Source organism: Hoplias malabaricus, chromosome 7 (genome assembly GCF_029633855.1).
Source record: "Hoplias malabaricus isolate fHopMal1 chromosome 7, fHopMal1.hap1, whole genome shotgun sequence".
NCBI classification, from domain to species: Eukaryota; Metazoa; Chordata; class Actinopteri; order Characiformes; family Erythrinidae; genus Hoplias; species Hoplias malabaricus.
This window is the reverse complement of record NC_089806.1, coordinates 28,798,205-28,825,292: the sequence shown is the minus strand read 5'-3', so window position 1 is coordinate 28,825,292 and position 27,088 is coordinate 28,798,205. Positions and strand designations below refer to the sequence as shown.

Genomic DNA, 27,088 nt, shown 5'->3' with positions numbered 1-27,088 from the left:
TTCTTCATGTCTCACTAGGCTTCTATCTATGCCAAGAGTAAAATAAACAAAAGCCAAATACCTCAGGGGAGCTGTCATGAGAGAGAGCATGTGGCTTTAAAATAAGGTATTCTAATTTGATAGTAATAGCAGGTCTCTTTCAGCACTTCAGCACACTTGAAAATCAGTGCTGTACGATAAAGTAAATGTAAATCATTATTGCACTTGAGCAGTTTTTTTTTGTGTATCTGTATTTACTAAAGTATTTCCATTTTGGATTACTGTTTACTTTAACTCCACTACATTTCAAAGTCAAATATCTTACGTTTTACTCCACTACATTATGAAAATCTGCTGTTCCTCTTGGTTTATGTATGGGTAAAATCATAACATGTCTGAACAAATCTTCTGGCTCTCCGTGTGGCACTGTTGCCAGGAGTTTGAAAGATGTCGTTGGAGCGCTAAAACAAAGTTTCGTTGCCTAAAACCATGTACTAAGAAAGGCAGACCTTTTATTTTAATTGTTGTGCGTATTTGAGACTGTAAGTAATCGCTTGTTTCAGTTCTTAGAAGCATTATGAATTAACAAAATGGTTTGTACCGTCCACTGTGAGTACTATTCATTCATATTACATGGTTTACAGATCTGTAGATAACATTAATCACTCCAAACAGATGGTGAGAATGCGTTACTGGTTTATTTAACAGTGTAAATTAACACACAACTTGAAACAAGGTCAAAACCAGAAATATTCCAAAACCTGGTACAGTGAGATAAACAGTCAGAAAAACTAAAAACTTATTTAAGAAACTGATGACTCAGAATTGCAGAAATAGCTCAAAAACAGGCCTACTTTGCCACTATGAAAGAACTCTATGTAATATTTTTTACCTCAAAATTACAGCTTAAGTTATTGTGATGCTTCAATGAGCTGTAAAGGGGAGAGAGGAGCAAAAAAAAAATTCAGGGGAAGCTTAAATTTAACACTTAGTCTTTCAAAGCTAGAAAAAATGTTTCCTCTTACAAGTCATGAAAGCTAGTATTCCTTAGGTTAGCCCCTTTGTAAATATGTGGAGTCGGTCGAAGAATGCATGAACAAATGATTATGACAAATAGGAATCAATGATGGTGCTGCTTGAGATTTTGAATCAACCTTCTGAGCTGTTGACCAAACCACTGGACCAAAGCAGGCAAAGAAGTATATATACAGGACAAAGATTCCTTTTTACACCAATCCATGTCTGGTAAGTGTAGCCAAAAGCAAATCTTTTGGGCATTGGCTGCCAAATAGTAACAGAAAATACTAGGGAGTGCTAATCCACCGTCAGTTCTCTGTTTCTGTACAATAGATTGCCTGAACTGAGAGACGGTCCCTGACAAAATAAAACTAGTAATAGTCCTATCAGTACCTTTTTTAAAAAAAAGATTTCGGTAGGAACACAGGAAGACATTGGAACAAAAATAAAATTTAGGTAAAATGCTCATTTTCATGCATTGAACTCTGCCGGCCAATGAGTGTGTCAGACTATTCCTTCTCTGAAAATCAGCATTCATTTCTGCAATCAAAGGCGGGAAAATTATGAATAACATTGATACCTAAATATCTAAAACCCTCTGGCAAAGTGTGGAAAGGAATGGCAGGATGAGTTAGCCAGCGAGTCTCCTGACTTACCGGGAAGCACTTACTTTTTTCGAAAGTTTAATTTATATCCCAAAAAAGAGCCAAATTCTTTTCAAATGGATTCTGCTACTGGGATCATTTTCAGTGAATCTTGAAGATATAGCAGCAAGTCGTCTGCATAAAGGGAGACTTTACTCTCCATGCCTTATTGCAGGATACCTTTTATTAGTGGAGAGGATCTAAGGGCAATTGACAAGGGCTCCACGAAATAAAGAAAAATATGGAGAACAGACCGAATTTGTGCTCACACTTGCCTGTGGTGAAGTATAGAGCAATTTAACCCAGAGAATTAGTTTGTCACAAACCCAAATTTATCCAAAACAAAGAACATGTAATCCTATTCAATGTGATTGAAGGTCTTTTCTGCATCCAAGGAGACAATTATTTCTGGAACATGGGAAGGTCTGGAAGTAAAAATTATATTTAATAGTTTTCGGATATTAAAAAAATAAGAGCAGTCTCTTAATGAAACCTATTTGTTCTTCTGAGATAATCAATGGGAAATTTAGCCAAAATTTTGTGCTCACAATCTGATTTACAGGAAGTAGGGTCTTCATCCTTCTTTAATAAAAGTGAAATAATGGCTTGGGTTAGTGGTAATCTACCATGCTGAAGGTATTCATTAAACATATCCAATAGAAGAGGAGCAAGTTTATTACAAAGTTTCATATAAAATTCAACACTAAACCCATCTGGACCAGGTGACATACTATTTTTCATAGATTTAATAGCATCTATTATTTCCTGGAATTATTGGAATATCAATTTCACCAATTGTTGCTGGATCTAAGGACAGAATCTCAAGGCTATTCATGAATGAACACATTAGGGCAGCATTACCAGAAACCTCTGATTTGTATAGTGAAGTATAATATTTTTCAAAAACTTTGTTAATGACCCTTGGGTTGGTGACCATATTGCCCAAAACTGATGTAGACAAATCCTGCAACTGTTTTAGTCTGGTCTTTCGTATGCAGAATATGAAGTGATTCCGACAGGATGGAATTGGATATTAGATCAGATTTATTAGTAGCCAATCAATAGAATTAGATATTGTGCACTAAGATATGTGCACTATAGATATGGTGGTCCCCTTCTCTCATATGAAACAAATAATAATAATAAAAAAAACATCTTTGTTGGGCCATGATCAGAGATTACAATCGGTAAATACTCAATGCTTTTGATGGATTTGAAGAATTGCTGATCTATAAAAGAAAAAAAATAGTCTATGGGAGAGAAGTAATGTTGTGATTGTGAAAAAAAAGGAGAATGATTTGACTGAAGGGTTTTTAAAATCTCCATGGATCAATACAGCCATTCTCCTCCATGAAAAGAGAAATGTTGAGAGACTTGAGAGACTTGGCCATCTTAGAATCATGAGTACCCCTAGCCACAGATCTATCCATCATGGGATTCACAACACAATTGAGTCACCCCCAAAAATAGGTTTGTGTGTATCCAATGTGGGAAAAATCCACATTGTCCTAGTTTGGAGCATACACATAAAACAGGAGTTTGAAAAAAAAAGCCTGGAATAACATCTGCCATTTTGGTCTGACAAAATTTTTTAAAGGTTTAAACTGAACCCTTTTATGAAATAAAATAGTGACCCCCCTAGATCTTGAATTATAATTATAATTATATTAATGAAATCCTTGAGTAATCCACCCCCTGCGTAACTTTGTGTGTTCAAGTTTAGACAGGTGAGTTTCCTGTAGAAAAATGATGTCTGCATTCAATTGTTTAAGATGAAAGAATGTATTCACATTTTTAAGAGGAGACTTCAGTCCCTTTACGTTCTATGAAATAAACCTAACCCCATGGCCTACTTTCCAATTCATCAGAAGAATTTTATTATGAAATGAATTTGACATGGGGTATCCTAACTATTAAAGTTATATCGGTAGAAGAGGAGAAGAGAGGGAAAAAAAAATACAGAAAATTCTCCCCACAACAACTCCCACCCCCCACACAATCATCCTGAACGTTCTTCTGGCACAAGCCAAACTCTATATCTAACCCCAGCTTGCACCACTGTCCATAATTGTGCACAAACTTATCTTTAACATAATAAGGAGTAAGTCACATTTTTATAAGCAAAACATAAACTCAAACTCTAATGCTGTTATACATCCTGAACAGAACAAGTAACAGGCATTTTGCTAACCACCCAGCAAACCAGCCAAAGTTACTACCAGCACTCCTGCAAAAAAGATTGAGCCGTTTCTGGTGTATCAAAAGTTATTGGATGGCCTTCAAAGTTGATTCACAAAATGCACAGTAAAGATGAGTCTGAAGCGGATTCCCTTGCTGTACAACACCGCTTTTATGTTGCAAAATGTGACACGTCTGCGAGAAAGATTGACATTGTAATCAGAAAAAACCTGATTATGTGGCCTTGAAAAGATAACTGTCCCCGACCACTTCTGAGAACAAAGTACTTTGGGCTTGTTATTTGAATCTTTGTTAGTCGTCATGCGACCCAGCCTGTGAACCATCCAGAATGGGTTAACATTGGAATTTCTAAGCTCTGAAAACTTCAAAAGGGAGATCAGGCATAAAACTCAAGGGATTATGCCCCCCTAGTTTTTCAGGGATCCCTATTACATGAAGATTAGCTCTCCTTGAGTGATTTTCCAGAACGTCCAGTTTGTCCAGGAGCTAGGTATTGCAGGCTCAGAGAGATTCACATTTATTTTCCAATGTGACAATTCTGTCACTGTGGTCAGAGGTTCTAGAGGTATACTTCAAAGCTGTTTTCTCTCTCAAATTGTGTAACATTTTGTATTCCAGTACACTACCGTAATGTATATCCTACTTGTTACAAAATGGAAGTGAATAAAGGATGCTTAATTGAAGTAAAAGTGCACAGTTTGCGGGAGCAGTGCCAACACAAGTCTACTTTGGCTCCAACGTAACATGGAATAATTCTGTGACATTCAAACCATTGTCTGAGGTAATCTCTGGCGGTGAATTTGCTTCTGTCTCTGTAGTGTGGAGGAGTTAATATTTTTCGACTTCTTCTTTTCAACTTTGTCTGACTGCGGACCAATCACAGTCATTGTGGTCTGTGTCAATGCAACGCATAGTTAATTAGATATCTGGAGAAATGCAGTTCAGGTTACGGTGTAGCATCCGGATCGATGTATGCTCTATGGCGTAGGCTCAACGCAGAATCATAAATTGGGCTTAATACTCAGGAGACAATGTCCTCTGTTGGCCTGGAGGGGAAACACCTTGGATATATGTGACAGTTGATATAGCATTCGTTTAGTAATCTTTGGCCATTTGTGTTGTATTCATCAGTGTCAGATTAATGAATGACATTCTGTTTAAAAGACTGGTGAAACAAGAGTGACACTAGTCTTTTTATCTACAACGTGTTGTACATTGTTACAAAAATGATAATAGGATGTTAGAACCATAATAAATCATGGTACTTTACCTTCAAATGTACTTTAGTATTGAAAGTAAAATAGCTTCTTAGTATTAAGTGGAGATCTAAATGGAGGACTTTTACTGGAGTAATATTTTATATTGAGTAACTGTAATTTCACTTAAGTACATAGTCCCCCACTTGAAAATCACAGATGTTTTATATAGGAAGCTCACACTGTCATACTTGCTTGTTCATTCCTATAAAACGGCATGTTCTAACAAGATACCAGAGGAGGAATATATATATATATATATATATTAATTTATTCATTTTTTTTTAATAATATATAATTTTTTGTAATATCACCCAGCCCAAGGTTGCAGTGGGTCCAGAGCCTACCTGGAATTCTTGGGTGGCACGCAAGAACACACCTTGAACAGAGCAACAGTCCAGTGCATAGTTTACACAGATGAAGAATACAATTGATTTGTAATCTTTCAGTGACTCAGCTGATGCTCCATATAGTGTTCTGCCACATCGCGACAAACAATTATTTTATATCACAGAATCTCAGACACATCCAGATCACTAGAGACGTTTCTCAATATGCATTCTTTTACGTTCTCATTCTCATCAGTCACAACTTAAGAAATGTTCCATTTAAAAGTCCACATCTAGCCTAATATAATCCAAAAATCAGGATGCATTTTGCTCTGCCCGTATTAAGGAGGATGCACTGAGGGACGAGACTTTTGTAGAATTGCATTTCTCACCAACTGGCTTTTTCTCACCAATGGCTTTTTTTTCACTGGGACAGTGACTCATCAAGTGCATTGCTGTTCCAATTACAGAATGACCATAAAATGTCCTCCTATCTTTAGGAGTTTGTATTCGTGAGTCGAACTCACCAAGTTTTTACTACCAAGTACAGCAGTTCGAACTTGCCATACTTTGTATTGAGAAACAGCATATGTGTTGCTAAAATGGCTGTTTCATAATGTGACAAAGAATCATTGATAATGTCTTACTGCTCCTTTAAAGACAAAAGCCAAATGACAGTTACTTAGTAATAATTGTGGTGTTTGCTGTATGGACTGCAATAAAATTTTTATAGTCAATTCATTTTTTTTCCACACAAGGAGAATTTTTTTTTTTTTGTATATACAATTAGATTGTAGTCCAGATTTTCCAGGTGTGTATATAAATCAGACAATTGATTAATAAGAGGGCAGAAGTTGGGCTTCATGGTACTTCTACAGATAGTTTAAAAAATGTGTATTGTATATTAATATAAACTATGCATATTTTGCTGCTATAAATATGACCTTAATTCTGTGTATACCTTAACCTTAATTCAATATAACAGAAAAGTACAACAAGCAATGCTTTGCAACAGTTGTGATCTAAACCAGCCTTCACGGGAATGATTTAAAAATGTAAGGATCCTAAACTATGAAAAAGACATGAAAGGAGAGTTTTGAAATTCCATTCAGTTTTTTTTAATGGGTTGCTGCAGTCAAATATTCTATATGTCAACCAGGCATGTAGCATCTAGTGTTAAGATTCATTCTTAGCCATGTTTGCAGATTTTAACAACAGAACAATGTCCTTTATTTGTAGGTTTTTGCATTTTCCCTCACAATTTCTCCTCATGTATATTTAGGATTTATCACATTTACCGAATAGCAAGAGGTTTCCATTTAGCAGCAGCTCTCCAATGAGTTGTCATTCCTCATGCAGTAGACATCCCCTCGTGCCAATTAACACTGTGAAATATTTTACCTGTCACATGAGGAGTACAGGAAACACTATTCCTTTCAATCCAAATGGACTTTACTTTAGTAACATGACCAGTTGCCACTGATTCATGTTGTTAGTGTGGTGCATAGTGTGAGTCTTAGTCTTGGTGTGAAGCATTCCATCTTGCTCATAGGCCAAGCTGTTGCAAAATCGGATGTGTGGAAACCTAAAAAAAGAATACTTTGCCAGCTAGGGGAGAAACAGAAACAGGTCTATATATGTGAGTATATTCAGCCGGAATGTAACTGGGTGTTGGTGCTAACCCACTAATCTGTGGCCTGACAGTACTTGCTGGATTAAACCATTGCATTGACATGTTAAAGCATTATTTTCCCCTTATTGTAGTGTTTGAGTGGAACAACTTGAGTGGAAGCAGCTGCCCTGCTCAAAGGAAGGATGTCAGAACATGGTACATTATGGTCAGCGTTATTTGATGCCCATCCTTATAATAAACCAGGAACTCTCCACTAATGTTTTGTCAAACCTCTATACATTAATTTTTTAATGTTCTCATAAGAAAGTGTCAGAGAATTTACTGAAAATGTCAAGGTAAACAATAAGCTAAGACCTGAGAATGTGAACGTTAAGGTACACATCTGAATTTTGAGGTTTCCTGTATGTTTTATTGTTTTCAGTGTTCTAAGAATAACTGATCCAACTCACGAGTTAAGGAAATATGGTAAAAACTGACCTATGAAAGCCAGGGTCACACACGTGGATGATAAAGACTCACTAAATCCAGTACCTGAGATTACAAATCTATGTGTGTCTTCTAGAATCATACCATGGTGGATGTCAGGCTGGAACTGAAGTTTTTGGCCTGTAAAGTGCGTAGACTAAAGATTTGTAAGTAAATAACTCGCCAATTCATAGAACATGTTTAATCGAGTGTTTTCTTACTTGAGTACACCTGATTCAATTCATTAGGTAAGTACTAAGTCTTCAGTTGAATTAGTTGCTGTGGAAAAAATATTTTTTGTTCCCTAAAACAGTGTTCTAAAAATGGCTGCTTATTAACTATGTTGTGTGTCGTTAAAAAAAAAATGAAACTTTAGTCACTGGGTCATGGGGTTGTCCTGTTGAGTCGCCAATCCGCCTACCAACATGTGTTTTTTGGACAGTGGGAGGAAACCGGAGCACCCGGAGGAAACCCACGCGGACACAGGGAGAAGTTTCAGAAACAAGTTCACTAAATAAATTTACATTGTATATACAATGAATAAACATGCTTTAGTAACAGTAAGGTGAAATATTTATTTGTAATTTATTTTTATTTAGTAAGGCTGTTCCATGAGCCAACTCTTTCTCACTTTCTCTGTGTGTGTGTGTATATATATATATATAATCAGATGTACAAATCACAGTATGTCTATATTGTGCATTTTAAAGCCACCCAAGCAAAAAACATAATTTTGTCATTTGGGCTGAATAGTGCATGTTTTGTTTCTTTTCTGAGAAATTGGACAGCAGCCGGCTCAGCTGATTTTCTTCCTCTAAAAGCAATGTTTGTTTTAAATTAATTATGAAGTGTGAAATTATACTAAAGGTATACGTAGGATCTCTGTTATGTGAATTTTACAAGCTTCAGACGTTTTTTTACTGCAGTAGTAACCTGATGATTGTGTCTAATAATGTCGGGTAAGTGAATTTTGTACTGCTGTACTGGCCTAAATTGTGTGTGCTTAATTTAATTGTGGGCTGTGTCTGACAGGTGGAGTCTTCCAACAGCATCTGGCTCCTCTGTCTAATTGCTAAGATGAGGTTGCTGATTATGGTTTCTGTTGTTATTGTGACTATTTGCTGTGCATTATAACATTATAAAGCAAGTGACAATCAACCTCCAAGCCCAGTTTCATTTCTGTTCATTTTAGATTGTGGTTCTGTTCACTGGCCCTTTTTGGCATTAATCTCTTCATTTTGCAGTTTGATTTTTACCCATCTGTATGTCTACATGTATGTCTACCCGTCAACAGAGGCTACAGAAGATATGTGTGGGTATAGCTGCCTGCGTAAATGTCCATACGGAGGTACTGTAGACTTGGTACTGTAATCCAGCACAGTGTTAACCTCCATAACTTTTTATCCTGCACACGTCAAAGTGGCAGCCCAGCCTTTCGAGCAGGCAGCACAATCATATGGTAACCTTAAATCTCTATACAGGTGCTGGTTAGAAATTAGAATATCATGAAAAAGTTTATTAATTTCAGTATTTCCATTCAAAAAGTGAAACTTTTATATAATACGCATTCATTACACACAGACTGATATATTTCAAGTGTTTATTTCTTTTTATTTGATGATTATAACTGACAATTAATGAAAACCCCAAATTCAGTATCTCAGAAGATTAGAATATTACTAATACAAAAAAAGCATTTTTAGAAATGCTGGCCAACTGAAAAGTATGAACATTAAAAGTATGAGCATGTACAGCACTCAATACTTAGTTGGGGCTCCTTTTGCCTGAATTACTGCAGCAATGCACCGTGGGGTCAATAAGTGGAACTGCTAAGGTGTTATGAGAGCCCAGATTGCTTTGATAGTGGCCTTCAGCTCTTCTGCATTGTTGGGTCTGGTGTATTGCATCTTCCTCTTCACAATACCCCATAGACTTTGATGGCCAATTAAGAACAGGGATACCATGGTCCTTTAAACCAGGTACTGGTAGCTTTGGCATTGTTTGCAGGTGCCAATTCCTATTGGAAAATGAAATCTGCATCTCTATAAAGTTGGTCAGCTGCAGGAAGCATGAAGTGCTCTAAAACTTCCTGGTAGATGGCTGTGTTGACTTGAACCTCAGAAAACTATGGACCCATACCAGCAGATGACATGGCACCCCAAACCATCACTCACTGTGGAAAGTTTACACTGGACCTCAAGACACGTGCCTCAAGAGACTATGCCTCTCCTCTCTTCCTCCAGACCCTGGGACCTTGATTTTCAAAGGAAATGCAAAATTTACTTCCATCAGAGAACTTAACTTTGGACCACTCACCAGCAGTCCAGTCCTTTTTGTCTTTAGCCCAGGGGCGAGTCACTTCTGTCCCTGTCTCTTGTTCAAGAGTGGCTCGACATGATGAATGCGACAGCTGAAACCCATGTCTTGCATACATCTGTGCATAGTGGTTCTTGAAGCACTGACTCCAGCTGCAGTCTTTGTGAATCTACCCCACATTTTTGAATGAGTATTGTTTCACAGTCCTCTCCAGGGTGCAGTTATATCCCTGTTGCTTGTAAACTTATTTCTACCACATCTTTTGCTTCCCTTCACCTCTCTATTAATGTGCTTGGACACAGCTCTGTGAACAGCCAGCTTCTTTAGCAATGACCTTTTGTGTCTTGCCCTGTTTGTGTAAGGTGTCAATGGTCGTCTTTTAGACAACTGTCAAGTCAGCAGTCTTCCCCATAATTGTGTAGCCCACAGAACTAGATTGAGAGACCATTTAAAGGAACCTTATTGAACCTTTTCACAATATTCAAATTTTCTGAGATACTGAATTTGGGGTTTTCATTAGTTGTCAGTTATAATAATTAAATTAAAAGAAATAAACTCTTGACATATATCAGTCTGTGTGTAATGAGTGAGTATAACATTCAAGTTTCACATTTTGAAGAGAATTACTGAAATCAACTTCTTCATGAGTGCGGCACGATGGCGCAGCAGGTAGTGTCGCAGTCACACAGCTCCAGGGACCTGGAGGTTGTGGGTTCGATTCCCCTTCCTGTGAGGAGTTGGGGTGTTCTCCCCGTGTCCGTGTGGGTTTCCTCCGGGTGCTCCGGTTTCCTCCCACGGTCCAAAAACACACGTTGGTAGGTTGATTGGTGACTCCAAAGTGTCCGTAGGTGTGAATGTGTGTGTGTCTGTGTTGCCCTGTGAAGGACTGGCGCCCCCTCCAGGGTGTATTCCCCACCTTGCGCCCAATGATTCCAGGTAGGCTCTGGACCCACCACGACCCTGAATTGGATAAGCGGTTACAGATAATGAATGAATGAATGAACTTCTTCATGATATCGTAATTTTATGACCAGCACATGTACTTCTGTATTTAATCACTGCTGTAATGCCAAGTCCCTATCCCAGTTTCACTGCTGGTATTGTCCTGCCCTGTCACCTGATATTAGATTCAGCCGCTTATCTTCTCAGGGTGGCAGGTATAGACTTCTGCAGAAGAGTTAATTCTATAGTCTTTGAAATGCCCATATAAGGAACTATAGGTCTGAGCAGTTTTATCTTCTGGAAGAATTTTTGCAACTAAAAAGTGCTGCCATCAGCTATCACACCTTGCAGAAAACTTGTATAACCTTGTATAAACAGCCTTTCATCTAAAGACCCCACCCCCCCACCAAAAAAAAGGTAGTTTTGTCAGTAGTAGCTTATACATGTTCACAAGTTGATGTTATCCTGTAGTGTTAAATTTTAATAGCAAACCTAGTTCCCTGTAAGTCAGAGTCCATGTACAAGAGTGGAGTACTCACTCGCTTTTATAATGTATGTTATATTTGAGTGCAGTATATTGGCTTTGGCCCATTTTGTTTACATTAGGGCTCAAGCCATGGAAAGTAAAATTTGTGGAGTCTCAGTTTCCTTAATATGGGCGTTAAACAGATTGTAGTATGAAACAAATATTCAAACTCAAAGCCTATTCTGCTTATTGCATTCAAACATATTAAAAACTAAAATTACAGCTCCCTTCATTAAGTTAAGGTAAACTGACCACAGCACTGCAGGCAATAATGTAGCTGCCCCCTTGTGAAACTGCCAAATCAGAAGGTATGGCCCTCCCCATTCCTGCAGGCATGGGATCGTTCTGTGAGGAAAATGGCAATATGCGCCGTATTCCATGTCACTGATTTGAAATATAGACAAACTAATTCTTCTCTCAGCTTGTGTGCCTTTAATGAATTATCAATTGTTTCTCAACCCCAACTTTATTGTTGTTTGCATATTTAGTATATTCGCAAATCATAGTTTCTAAAATAATACTTTCAAAGGAATAGTAACCTTTCAATCAATGAGTTGCTGAAGCACCAGTTCATGAGCTTAAAATCGAAGTATGTTCTGTTGTATGAACAGATGTTACCAATGTTAAAGATATTTTACACTAAAAATGAATGTACATTCCAATAAATTGGCCCCACAATTGTACATAGAACCTTCAGCAGACTGAGGCAAAGGTAAAAATTCCAAATCCTGTTGTCATAGAGAGCAAATTAATAAGCTATGTTTAGCAACCTGGATGTTTTTACATTTGAAAGCATTACTTAGAAGCACAGTCAGCATTTCATACTGAAGAGCTAAGACTGTAGCTATGCAGCGGAGACACAAGTTTGCATTGTCTGCTGTGCAGTTTTAGGTACTGTACAGGTATATTATTGACACTACTGGTACAAACGGTGTAAATGTACAGTAAAAGGTAAAACAGTTGTTTTACAGTCCAGTTGTGTTCCCTTAAAGTCCATTCCATTCTCTTTTTTAGCAGGAGATGTCAATACCTGTAATCTTTTATTATAGATATATAATGAAATGGTGCATAAGAAATCAACACAACTTTAAAATCTACAGTTAATATAGAATATGGTACAAAATATTTGCCTAACTAAAGGTACTCAATATGTTCCCTTGAGGGCACCACCACAGTGATTGTGAGTGTATCAATTAAACTTGAATACTTGTTTCTTAACAGGATTATTATTTTCTTTTCAATGTAAGAGGGCTTCTCTCTTGCACGTTAAACTAATGAATGCAGCCCTAGTTTCTGCATCTGGTTCTCTTGACTATGAAAATTTTAATCTGTTTCTCATGCTTAATATTGGAGTAGGTTCACACTGTTTATGAAATCCATGCTTGCACCTTGCTGAGATAAATTCCTTGGGAAAACCTTTGTTGAAAGCTTGCCATGCTGAACTGATGTGACCACTGGGATGGGATACCCCCCCCCCCCTTCCATTTTCACTTGCCCCATGTATTGATGGCTCTGTGATGGCTCTCCACATCTCTGTGCAATTCTAGCCAGGGAACATGTTTTTAGCTGATGTAACGGGAATTGCAGTCAGCCTTCTCTTTAAAAGTGCTTTGAGATAACCATTGAAGTTGCATTAGCAGCAGTGCATTTGCTGACGTCATGCAACTCAGGGGAAATGTGCTTTTCCTTCATGTTCTCAGTTTTGTTGCATTGTCATAAGAACAATCAAACAAACAAACAAAAAAAAAACTCTATTGCAGCTGCATCTAGGTATGGTTTGCATTTATACATCTGTTTCTGAGAGATGCAATTGTTTTATTATGTTTATATTTTTTTAAACAAGGTTTTTAATGCCTGTGTGTCTATTTACTGTGACATTTGTTGTTAAAGAAGCTTACCAGTAGCAGGCTGTTAAGGCAGAACCGCTAATTTACACCTAATATTAAGCAGAGGTCAATATGCCAGGCAAAATGTAACCATAATGCATTTTATCTGTGCCTGAAATTGGCCTAAAAATATAGCATTTATGTTTCAGTCTTTTTTCAAACTTTTTCAAATAGCTCTTTCAACTTTCAAGTTAAAAGTGGCTGCATATCAAATTCCTATGGAACCATATTAATATTACAAAGTTACAGACATTGTGTTCTCTTAAACATGACAGTGGTATTTATGATCCAGGAAGGGAATGTAAGACGTGGCATCACATTATAATACAAGTAACTTAAAGGCTTTAAAGAAAATTTGCCAAAATGTATAAGAATTTCTTAGATCCCGAAAAGGTTTAATGAAACTTTGTTTTCAAGTTCTGGTTTATTGAAACTTTTTTTTAAGTTCTGGTTTATTGAATAAGAATTCGTAAATATATTCTAAAGAACAAAATATAACTAACTTTACTCAAGAGCCAGTGAAAACATACATAAAGGTGTCATAATGGTGCTGTGGTACTGCTTCATAATTATTTTGTACTTTTTTTTTATGGGATGGACATTTACATGATTCAGTAAATTGGGTGATGATATTAACATGGGCTAGTTGTGGAACAGTGGATGTCATCTAGTGTGACTAGATGGATCTAAATGCTGAAAATCAAGTCATGGAAGGACATGTCAAGAGTCCAGAAGTGGAAGGCCTATATAAAAATATAATATATAAAATAAATATATAATATAAAAATATATATAAAATAACTAAATAAATATGGAACACTTAAACAATACAATGTAACTCCAAGTCAATAACACTTCTATGATTCAACCTGTCCGGTTTGGTTGCTCATGTAGTGCAGCTCATCCAGGATGTCACATCAATGCGAGCTATGGCAAGAAAGTTTGCTGTCTGTCAGTACAGTGTCCAGAGCATGGAGGACATTCCAGGAGACAGGCCAGTACACCAGGAGACGTGCAGGGGGCCATAGTAGGGCAACAACCCAGCAGCAGGGCTGCTACCTCTTCCTTTGTGCAGGAAGGAACAGGAGGAGCAGTACCATAGCTCTGCAAAATGATCTCCAGCAGGCCACTAATATCCATGTTTCTGTGCAAACTGTCAGGAACAGACTCCATGAGAGTAGTATGAGTGCCTGACGTCCACAAGTGGGGCTTGTGCTTACAGCCCAACACTGTAACACCGTGCAGAGCGATTGACATTTGCCAGGGAACACCAAGATTGGCAGATTGACCATTGGTGCCCTGTGCTCTTCACGGATGAAAGCAGATTCACACTGAGCAGATGTGACAGAGTCTGGAGATGCTGTGGAGAATGTTCTGCTGCTCCAGCATGACCGGTTTGGCTATATATATATATAGCGAATTTGGACAGTAAAGGCTTTTAAATGCAAATATAAATTGCAACTGTTCTTTTTTGTCTTTTTCTTGCATAGGTATGATTTTGTGAAATGATGAACACTACTCTGTATAAATATGTTGATTATGGCACATTCCTCTTAGCATTTATGTTCTAAAATTCTTAAACTTGTCTTTAGCTTATTCGTCCAGTTTTCCTCTAACTGGCAACCTGGTCGAACTTCACATCTGGGGAGTAGGGGGAGGAGACAGACAGCTCTCTATACTGTTTTGAAACTATTATAATTCTGATTTTAAACGCTTGGTCTCAGTATTACAGATTACTCCTTTAATAACCATCATAGAAATGAAAAAAAAAAAAAAAAACAATGTGAATAGAGGTAAGGCAAGAGAATATTTATTCTGTGAAACAAACATTTCAGAAAAGATAAAATGGGTGGTAATAAAAGCCCTGCTCCATACCTACTTGAAATACCTAACACCATATTAAGTGTGATGTCTGAAAAAAAAATTTGTGGTGGAGTTGCTGTGATTGTACAGCACTGGTCTAGTAAAAAGACCATGGTTGAGTTCTTAGCTCAGCCCTGGTAAATATAAAATAATATATATTGTATAATACAGGGTGAGTCAAAAGTCACAGGACACCCTTTTATTTCAAATAAGAAAGGGAAAATGACATATATAGGGTGGCACGGTGGCGCAGCAGGTAGTGTCGCAGTCACACAGCTCCAGGGGCCGGGAGGTTGTGGGATCGATTCCCGCTTTGGGTGACTGTCTGTGAGGAGTTGGTGTATTCTCCCCGTGTCCGCGTGGGTTTCCTCCGGGTGCTCTGGTTTTGTTGCATGAAATAGTATGTACATTACAGTAATGTGTCAACTCCAACACTAATCACAGTAGAGGACATACATTTCATGTGTTTTATTTAACATAAAAGAAATTGTTATAATGTAGGCATGGGTATCTTGGAGAGGGATGCAGGAGAGAGGCATTGGATGGTGCTAAAATGTCATTACATTCTTGCAGACAACATAAACTCACAGAGCCCCAAGGGCCTTTTAACCACAAATGAGAGCTAGTAGCATGCTTCAGCACTTATAAGAAGCACACTCTCTTATAAGTCTGCCACCTCCTATGACTGAGTCATGTTGAAGTTGATAAGCGATGTGCTACCACTGATTTCAGATCTGCAAGTCTGCAAGTAATCCCATCTATTGCAGCACATACAGGGTGGGCCATTTATATGGATACACCTTAATAAAATGGGAATGGTTGGTGATATTAACTTCCTGTTTGTGGCACATTAGTATATGGGAGGGGGGAAACTTTTCAAGATGGGTGGTGACCATGGTGGCCATTTTGAAGTCGGCCATCTTGGATCCAACTTTTGTTTTTTTCAATGGGAAGTGGGTCAGGTGACATCAAACTTATTGGGAATTTCACAAGAAAAACAATTTGCTATAGCTCGAACATGGTGTTCATAATGGATAAACTGTGATGGGCACAGAAATCCAATAACTAAACACCTAGGGTCCCCAAGAAGGCCTGGTACTCTGAACTGCTGTTCGGTGCATAAGCACAGACAACAGTCAGAGCCCTTTCCCCAACCCTAAGGCGCAGTGAAATTACCCTCTCATCTATGAGTAAGCCCACTCCTGCCTTACACCTCTCACCCAGGGCAACTCCAGAGTGAAAGAGCATCCAACCCCTCTCATGGAGATTGGTTCCAGAGCCCATACTGTGTGTCGAGCTGAGCCCAACTATATCTAGCTGGTACCTCTCAACCCCGCGCACCAGCTCAGGCTCTTTTACCACAAGAGGTTACGTTCCATGTTCCAAAAGCCAATTTCAGTAACCGAGGATCAAAACGCCAAGGTCCACGCCCTCGGCTGCCACCCGATCCACAACGCACCAGACCCAGATTACTACCTCTCCCACAGGTAGTGGGCCCATGGGAGAGTGGACCAATGTTGCTCCTTCGGGCTGAGCCCAGTCGGACCCCATGAGTGAAAGTCTGACCACCAGGCGCTCGCCAAGGAGCCCCTCCCCCAGGCCTGGCTCCAGGGTGGGGCCCCGGTAACCCTGCTCTGGGCGAGGGAAGCTGTGTCTCTGTTTTTACTCTCTTCATCTGGGTCTTTATGGATCACTCTTTGTCTGGCCCATCACCTAGGACCAGTTTGCCTTGGCCTCTGACAACATAGCTCCTAGGCTCACGCAGGCACACAAATCCCTCCATCACGTTAAGGTGGTGATCCAGGGAGAGGTTATTAATTATAGATTATTGTTGTAATAATAATAATAATAATAATAATAGTTATTATTATTATTAACCCCTTTTTATAGAGTTATTTATCAGGATCTCATGATTGACTTAAAAGAGCTATCTGATGGTCTATAATCCTTAATCTTGAAGGTGATCAGCATACCTGTCCTACCTCCACTACATAAACATGATGCCTCCCTGTGAGGGATCTGCTCACTGGAGCATAAACAGATTAATTCAGAGAATACAAAGCAAGTTGATTTTTCATTTCCTATAAGCTACAGTTTATGGGGGTTTATCCAGTTTATCCATTTAAGCATTTAACTTGAGGGAAAATATCATGTTTCATGCAACATCTAAATCTCATTTACAACATTGGTCCGAAAAATGGGACATATTGGGATATATTTCACCAGTAGTAGTTCTTCAACTACAGTAAGACCATTTACACAGATCCAGAACTCAATGTACTGGGAATGATTTCTATTTACATATTTTTAATTATTTTGTTTTCTTTACAAATCTGGAATAGAAAACATTTTGCCCTTTTGGGTATTTTATCTACCTACCCAGATACTGATTACAGGCAGTGCTTGAGTAATTATTTAAAAAGTTAATGTCTTAAAGTTGATACTTCACAAAAAAAGTACTTCTGTCATATAACAATAGAATAATTCATTTGTACAAAATACTCATACTTTCTTTGTAGCTTATGTATATATTACATTTTCTCTCTCCTTCCAGGTTATGACTTTGCTGCTGTATTGGAATGGTTTGCTGAGCGTGTTGACCGAATCATCCTCCTCTTTGATGCCCACAAGCTGGACATTTCAGACGAGTTCTCAGAGGTGATCAAAGCTCTGAAGAACCATGAGGACAAAATCCGGGTGGTGCTGAACAAGGCAGATCAGATTGAAACGCAGCAGTTGATGAGAGTTTACGGCGCTCTCATGTGGTCACTGGGAAAGATTGTCAACACGCCTGAGGTGATCCGGGTATATATTGGGTCATTCTGGTCACACCCTCTACTAATCCCTGATAACCGCAAGCTATTTGAGGCAGAGGAGCAGGACCTATTCAAGGACATTCAGTCACTACCCCGCAATGCTGCCCTCCGCAAGCTCAATGACCTCATCAAAAGAGCCAGACTTGCCAAGGTAACGTATTAACTCTCCCTTCTCCTCTGGGCCCTGGAGTGCCCTTTGCTTTCATATTCTACTGTTTTCCCCTAACAACTTCTTTTGTGTTGTGGAATTTCATGTGGGCCTGTGGATGCATGCCTGAAAATGTAGTTTCTGGGGACATTTCCCATCAATTGCACCCCTTAAAATTCATTCCCACACCTCTGCAGCATCATATTTCACATACAGTTAAAAACTGAATACAAGCTAAGAAAAAAATTATTAAAACCGTAGCTGTGCTTCTAAATGTCGTTTTTAGTTATTTTTGTAGTAAAGTACGTCATACACTGTACAAAATGCTGTACCCTCAGTGGACAGATGTTCAGCTGTGCAATATGAGCAAGATGTAAATATGCTCAGTGGCAAATGTTAGTATCTGCTATTGTCAAGATAGTGTCTTTCGTGATCCAGAACTAATTCTCCAACAGCAGGATGACCTCATTAAGCTGAATACCATAAAATCCTCAAAGCAATGTTTCTGCATCTAGTCTGAAGCCTCCCAAAGCCAAAGGATGTGCCTTTTATGAGCTGAGATATGGCTCTGAGTACATGGCAGTGAAATGTGATAGAGCTCAAGAATCAGGAAGATAAAGAATTGAGTTCATTTACTGGGAAAGGATTGCCTCTGATAGGACTTCGTTGGCTTAGCTAAATAACGGATTGCTTGGTTGGATATACATCAGTGTAGCTCATTCAAATTTGAAAGATGAAGACCTGCACATAAGAGAACACTTTGTGACTGGGTTTTGGTGGCTTAACATTTGGTCTTTTACCTGTGTGCTTTTCTGTCAGGCCTAAGTTATAATAAAGTAAATAACTATCTTGATCTAAATGTGGAACACAATATACTTCATCACAGGTCACAGCCTTCCCTCTTAGCTTAGGCTGCCCTTTATTGAGTATGTTTTTAGAATGTTCAGAATTATGAAACAGTAAATGTGAAATGCTACACATATAATGCAAGTTTAAAGTCCCTGGGAACCCATTTTGAATTTTTTTTTTTAGAATTCTAAACTTTCAAAATGTTGTGTTTCAAAATGACTTAAAGATTTCCCCAGTGTAAAATATTTTTATTTTGTTAATGAATTTCCAACTTTTGAAACTGCAGTGTTCCAAACAGGCAAGTTAAAATGGCCTGAGTTTCTTGCCTCATAAACCCAAAAAACCAATTCTGTCAAATTCAGGGTGGAGGTTTTGAACTACTGTCAAGCATTGGAGGAACTGGTAGAGATGGAAGTTGAGACAAATGGCATGTTTATAGATCTGTGTGATTTGAATGAAGGCAGGAGTGTAAAATATGTTAATACACATGAACACAGGAAAATACACTGACAATCCATTAATTTAACTAAGTACTACCTAATTAGGAAATGGTTTAGCCCTTATGTAAAGAAGGGCAATATGCCAAAAATATAATATTATTATGAAGATTCATAATTGCAGATTTCGTCAGACTATCCTGTTTTATAGACTCCTATTTTCAAGTAGCCCTAGCTGCTTGACAGGCTGCTCCTGTAAATAACAATATGTTCTTAAAGGTGCGTTATCTGCGATTTTATAAATTTATAAAGCAGCAAATGATTAATTTCAATGTAAAGGTGTAGTGAACGCAGGGTGCAAATTACACAATGACAATTGGGGGTGGGGTTTTTATCCACATTTTAGAAAAAATAGATAAAGGTTTTCTAGATTTTATCAGTTTTTAGCACATTACGCTCTAGCATATTAAGCTCTCTTTTAGTGAATCACATTAAGTGAAACAAGTTTTAAAAAAATTAAACATTAATGTATTGATTCACTGCAGTAATATTTGTGTTAACTGAAGAACTACTCACAGCAGTTAAAATGGTGCATACATTACACTGAGTAGTAGATGTTAATTTCTTGATAGGTTTTATACATTTCTGCTTATGTTAAAATCAAATCAAATTTATTTGTATAGTGCTTTTTACAACTGATGTTGTCACAAAGCAGCTTCACAGAATTCCGGAAAGACAAAGTTTTGACATATGTAAAGCATTCATTCATTCATTATCTGTAACCACTTATCCAGTTTAGGGTCGCGGTGGGTCCAGAGCCTACCTGGAATCATTGGGCGCAAGGCGGGAATACACCCTGGAGGGGGCGCCAGTCCTTCACAGGGCAACACAGACACACACACATTCACTCACACCTACGAACACTTTTGAGTCACCAATCCACCTACCAACGTGTGTTTTTGGGAGGAACTGTGGGAGGAAACCGGAGCACCCGTAGGAAACCCACGCAGACACGGGGAGAACACACCAACTCCTCACAGACATTCACCCGGAGCGGGAATCGAACCCACAACCTCCAGGCCCCTGGAGCTGTGTGACTGTGACACTACCTGCGCGCAGCACCGTGCCGCCCCCATATGTAAAGCATGTAAAAGAAAAAAAAAAAAAACAGGTGAACAATCCAAGGACAACAGTAGCAAGGAAAATCTCCCTCAGTTGAGGAAAGAAACCTTGGGAGGAACCAAGCCTCACAAGGGGGGACCAGTCTTCCTCTGGTCAGTCTATTGGTAATAATAGTTAAGAGTCCATGAAAACTTGAATGTAGGATAGGCAGCTTCAAGGCAGTTGGGCTACGTGGAGCAGGAACTCAACAGTCATCCATCAGTGTCCAGCAGGACTGGTGGGCGACATTTACTCAGAAAAAATGTAGAGATGGAATTAGTTTTAATTTGTTTGGGTGTATGTAAAGCTGGAAATGTCAACATTTCCAGAGTGTGACTAATAACTCTGACAGTGACAGCTTTAACTAAAAGGAGAGAACCAGAAAAACACACAGACACAGGAGCATCCTGAAACACTGGCATCCCTCCGCTCCACCATTGACAAACCTTAGTGATCGAGTGAAGCGGCAGGATGACGGCACCAGCATCTCAGTTTACTATAATTCCCATAATTCCCATTACTATGTCCATAGACCCCTGGATCTGCCGCCTTTATCATTAACTACCAAAAACTAAACTAAACAAATGAGTTTTTAGACTAGATTTGAAGATCGCGATTGTGTCTGAGACCCAAACATTTTCTGGAAGATCATTTCAGAGTTAGAGGGCTTTATAAGAAAAAGCTCTTCCCCCAAGTGAGGCCTTCTGAATTCTGGGAACTGTTAAAAAAAAACAGTATTCTGTGATCTGAGTAATGGTGGAGGCTCATAGTAGGATATTATATCTTGAAGGGATTCAGGGATGAGCTTATGTAGGGCTTTATACGTTAATAATAGAATTTTGTAATCAATATGGATTTTAACAGGCAGCCAATGAAGTGATGATAGAACTGGGCTAATATGGTCAAATTTTCTAGTTTTAGGGAGGACCCTTGCTGCAGCATTTTGAACTTAAATTTCTGCTGGTGCATCCTGACAGTAGTGCGTTATAATAGTCTAGCCTTGAAGTAATAGAGGCATGTACCAATGTTTATGCGTCATGCAGGGATAAAACATTTCCAATTTGGGCAATGTTGCGAGATGTAAAAAATCTGTCTCAGTGATACTGCCTGCGTGTTAATTGAACTATAAATCCACCTCAATTATGATTCAAAGATTTTTTTTTGCTGCTGAACCAGATATAACTGGAAGGTCAGCTAGATTTATAATTAAATCTGATCATTTATTTCTTGCCACTTTTGAACCCAAAAGAAAGACCTCTGTTTTGTTACTGTTTAGAAGGAGGAATTTACACAACATCCAGATTCACATCTTTTACACTGTCGTCTATTTTCTGTAATCTGTGTTTGTCATCTGGCTTGGTTGATATGTGCAATTGCGTGTCGTCTGTGTAACACTGAAAGTTAATGTCATGGTTTTTTATAACCGTGCCTCGCGGTAACATGTAAAATTTAAATAATAATGGTCCTAAAATAGAGCCTTGCAGAATTCCAAATCATGTTTTAGTCATTTACTTTTACGAACTGATCCATTAAGTAAGATTGAAATGATAGAGCTGTCCCTGTGATTCCAAACATGTTTTCTAACCTTTCTAGGAAAATATTGTGGTCTATCGCATCGAAGGCTGCGCTGAGGTGAAGAAGCGCTGGGGATACGTGGCCTTGGATCGGAGGCAAGAAGATTGTTTATCTTGACTAGAGCTGTCTCAGTGCTATGATGTGGCCTGAATCCAGATTTGAATTTTATATATATATATATATGATTCTTATGTAGATATGAACTAAGTTTTTCTAAGATCTTGGATAGAAATGGTAGATTAGAAATAAACCTGTAATTGTACAATATGCTAGCATAAAGATTTAGTTTCTTGATCACATGTTTAATAACTTCTAGTCTGAAAGCTTTGAGTACATGGACTAGACTAAGGGATGAGTACTATAGTGTATTTTACTATAGTAAAAACTCACTCGTGAGAGTTGCTGGAATTTGTGGTTCAGTACCTGCCTGTTTTTTTTTTTTGTTTTGTTTTTTTTGTAGTTCTGGAAAACACACTAAACAGTACTCTAGGAATTTATTTATTAATTTAGTTCATCGCACCCAGATATGCTGAGTGAACTTTAGTGAGAGAATTTCTATATTTCTATAAGGCTGTCCTTCCAGCTTGTTTGATTGCCATTTCCACTGTAGTTTCTGTGCTGTTTGTTTTAAGGTACGGGTTTTATCATTGTACCATGGGGCGAGCTTTAAGTGGCGCCACATTTTCTAAAGTAGATCGACAGGTATTTTCCAAATAGTCTGTTAGTACATCTAGCTCCATTGAATCTGAAGGAGTGGAAACTGGGGTTGATAGTTCTTAATTCTTTTAAAAATTCTGAGTAGGGCCCTGGTATTCTGTAGATGTTACATAATAAAAATGCTTCCTTTTTTGGATCGCACATTTACTACTCCTGTTCTCCCTGGATTTCTATATTCCCTGGTGAGTGTAGGTGGGATTGAGGTGGAAGAGGGTGAGGCTTAAGGGAATAATGTTGCAGAATAACTGTGTGTTTGGCTCTGAAACACTACTGCAAAACTAGTGCACTAGTTAAATGCTAGTGCAACCTGCTGATTTTCAGTGTCTGGAGGGCCTGTCTGACTGAGCCTTTTTTTAAAAACTTGTTTACTGACATCAGTCAGTCATCAGGTAGGAACCTCCCCTCGTCAGTGTTTCACTGAATTAAGCCCACAACACCTCCAGAAGGCTCAACAGTGAAGTCTAGCATCCCAGACCCACCCCCTCCAAGCCAGCTTTACAGTCCTGCCTTACCCTTTACAGCAACCGTGAATCCACACTGGCCTCCCTGGCTAAGGGTGTACCTAGCCCCACTGGCTGGTTAATGCATGCTCACTGCCACCAGTTCCATGTGAACTTTACATGCTACATCACCAACAATCCCATACTCAAGGAAGTAAGAGACTTGGGCACCACCAATTGGTACTTTATCCCTGCATATGCACATGGAACTAGTCTGTATAACACATCATGTATAACCTCCTATCTTATTTTGTCATTCCTGTCTTCATTAGTGCAACTTTCTTCTTTCAACTACTTCACCGCTTCCTCTTTGATTTGAGCCAAGTGTATCTCTGCCAGGCTGGTTGGTAGGGCCATATTCCAGGACAATGTTTTTATTTTTTGTTTGTTTGTTTGTTTTTTGTTTTTGTTTTTTGACATTTAAACAGCCATCATTGCCTTGTCATAGAAGTTCATAGACCTGGACAGGGAATCTGGCAATATATTCATTCAAGCCTTTCTGTACTGCACTTGAAATTTAAAGTGTTTCAGCCTCAAAGTCCACCTGGTAAGCCAGGATAATGTTTTGGGAGAATTGAAGGCCCATGAAAGAGCAACATGGTCTGTATATACCACAAAAGGGCTTGCCTCAAGGTAGTGTTGCCATTTTTCCACTACTTGGATTCGACTCCAAAATGGCGGTGCGTTCACATGCAGGGCTTCTCTCTCTCCCTAGTATACAGTTTACAGCGTTTAAAATGTGTTTGTCTTGTAAGTTGCTGTGTTGTTGTACATCTCCGTCATGCGTTCACGTCCAGGAACACTCATACAGCCGTGAATGCCTGCTTGATGTTGACAGAAGCTCACGTTTGGAATTTAACCCTGAACTCTGTGAGGAGCTGCGAATCCGCGGCTTGCTCAGGTTACCGGCACCATTACCGACCCCCAGCGCTGCGCCTCGCCCACAATGGAAGTGCCACAAATGGAGCAAAAGGCTGCAGAAGAGGGAGAAACGCAGAGGTATCAGAGCGAAGCTAGCGGCTAGCCCACACAAGCCAGCCATCCCCACCATGATACTTGCCAATGTACATTCGTTGGATAATAATCTGGACTATATCCGCTTACTTCAGTCAACTCAGAAGACCGTGAAAGACTGTTGTGTTTACGTGTTCACAGAAACGTGGCTCAACAACAGCGTCCCGGACCACGCCGTTCAGCTCGAGTAGCTAACTTGCTACCAGGCAGACCGAGTTCACGTGGCGCTCTGTGTTTACATTAGCGATGCTTGGTGTTGTAAAGCTGTTGTGGTCTGCAAATACTGCTCACTGGTAGTGAAACTGATGGTTATTAAGTGCCGTCTGTTCTATCTACCAAGGGATTTCTCAGCTGTGCTGTTAGCTGCTGTCTATCTTCCCCCAAGCTCCACCAACATCAGAAAGGAGGCGCTAAATGAACTGTATCAGCTATTCAGTGAGCAGCTGACAGCCCACACTGATGCCTTTCTCATCCTCGCTGGGGATTTCAACCATGCAGACCCAAGGACTGTGTTTTCTGGACTTTATAAACACATAGACTTTCCAACATGGGGCAACAACACTCTGGACCAGGTATTCACCACCTTGGTGCCTCTGATCACCTCACTATTATATTAATGCCAGCTTTCAGACCACTGGTTAAAGTCATCAAACCAGTTCTAAAGCAGGTACGGGTGTGGCCAGATGGCTCATCAGAGGCACTTCAGGACTGTTTTAGCACCACAGACTGGAATGTGTTTAAAGTGGCTGCTACCTACAACAACTCCACAGATATTCAGGAGTACACAGAAACTGTCTGCTTTATGTAACTGTCCTCAAGACCATCACCATTCATGCCAATCAGAAGCCATGGCTGACAGGTGAGGTCCAAAAGCTGCTGAAGTTTAGAAATGCTGCTTTCAAAGCTGGAGACCAGGCAGGCCTGAAGACAGCTAGGGCCAACCTGTCCCATGGCATCAGAAAGGCTAAAAGGTAGCACTCCAAGAGGAAAGTCCAACGCTTTAGCGACAGCAGAAACACTCTGAGCCTATGGCAGAGAATTGAGTCCATTACGGATTACAAACCCCCGCTACAGACCTGTGACAACACCTCATCTCTGCTGAACGACCTGAATGGGTTCTTAGCTCGGTTTGAGGCACTAAACCACACCCCGGCACATAAACCAGCCCCCCCCTCCTGGACACCAGGTGCTCACACTGTCCTCAGACAAGGTGAGGAGTGTATTCAGCAGGATCAACGCTCAGAAAGCTCCTGGACCTGACAGCATACCTGGTCGTGTGCTGAAGGACTGCGCTGGCGAACTTGCAGACGTGTGTTATGACATCTTCAACACTTCACTGAGTCAGACTGTGGTCCCTGTATGCTTTAAAGCCACCACTATAATCCCTGTCCCAAAGAAGTCATCACCCTCCTGTTTCAACGCCCGGTTGCACTTACCTCCATCCTCATGAAGTGCATCGAGCGGCTAGTCATGCAACACATCAGGCCTTCCCTCCCCCCTCCTTGAACCCCTACCAGTTTGCATATAGATCAAATCGTTCGACTGATGATGCTCTCTCCACTGCTGTCCATTCAGCCCTTACTCATCTGGACAAGAAAGACACCTATGTCAGAATGCTTTTTATTGATTTCAGTCAACACAATCATCCCCCAACAACTCATTCAGAAAATGGACAGACTGGGACTGAACACATCACTGTGCAACTGGCTGCTTGACTTCCTGACTGGTAGACCACAGGCAGTACGGGTTGGCAGTAACTCGTCTAGAGCCATCACTCTGAACACTAGGGCTCCCCAAGGATGTGTGCTAAGCCCCCTTCTGTTCACTCTGCTAACCCACGACTGCTCTCCATCAAGTTTGTGGATGACATGACTGTGGTAGGCCTCATCAGCAACAACGGTGAGTCACACTACAGGAGCGAGGTGAGCCGACTGGCCTCTTGGTGCAAGCACAACAATCTCTCTCTGAACACTGAGAAGACCAAGGAGATTGTTGTGGAGTTCAGGAGAACTCGCACACATCATGCCTCTCTATTCATCAATGGGGCTGCTGTGGAGAGGGTGAGCAGCACCAAGTTCTTGGGTATGCACGTCACAGAGGACCTCTGCTGGACCATCAACACAGCATCACTGGCCAAGTAGGTTCACCAACGGCTCTACTTTCTCCGCAAGCTAAGAAGAGCAAGAGCTCCCACACTGATCATGATTACTTTCTACAATGGGGCCATTGAGAGTATCCTAACTAGCTGTTTCACTGCATGGTACAGGGCCTGCACAGCATCCTTCCGCAGAACCCTCCAGCGTATTGTGAGAACTGCTGAGAAGATCATTGGTACCTCTCTCCCCTGCCTTCAGGACTTATACAGCTCCCGCCTCCTATGAAAAGCCCTCTGCTTGGCAGGTGATCCCACCCACCCGCTACACAGCTTCTTCAGCCTGCTGCCATCAGGGCGGAGACTGTAGTGTCAGGGCTGGGGACCAGCAGACTGAGGGATAGCTCCGTCCATCAGGCTGTGAGAATGCTGAACTCTCTCCTTCTGCCCCCCGCAAACACTACTCAGCAACCTCATCAATTACCACCAATACCCAACTGTGACTTCACAAAATCAGGCAGGCACTCAACCACTTTAACCAGCCTCCAGGTTTCATATCCCTATATTTGCACTACTGTTGACACCAGTTCTGTTTATATTGGTGCTGCCACTTAAGCTCCTCATCAGACTCTAACTGTGACTTTTTCAATAGAACCGGTATGCACTTGTTCACTTTATTTAGTTGTTATAAGTTTATCTTGCACTACTGTCTACTCTGCCTTGT

The 27,088-nt window shown here is 39.9% G+C and overlaps 1 protein-coding gene across 2 annotated transcripts in view; it reads left to right on the top strand.

The window, feature by feature from the left end:
• ehd3 (EH-domain containing 3) overlaps positions 1 to 27,088 on the top strand; it is a 68,816-nt gene that overhangs the window by 22,241 nt on the left and 19,487 nt on the right. For both annotated transcript variants that reach the window (XM_066676591.1, XM_066676592.1), the window contains exon 4: positions 17,610 to 18,022. In XM_066676591.1, the coding sequence (XP_066532688.1) occupies positions 17,610 to 18,022 (413 nt within the window). The remainder of the gene's footprint in view (positions 1 to 17,609; positions 18,023 to 27,088) is intronic.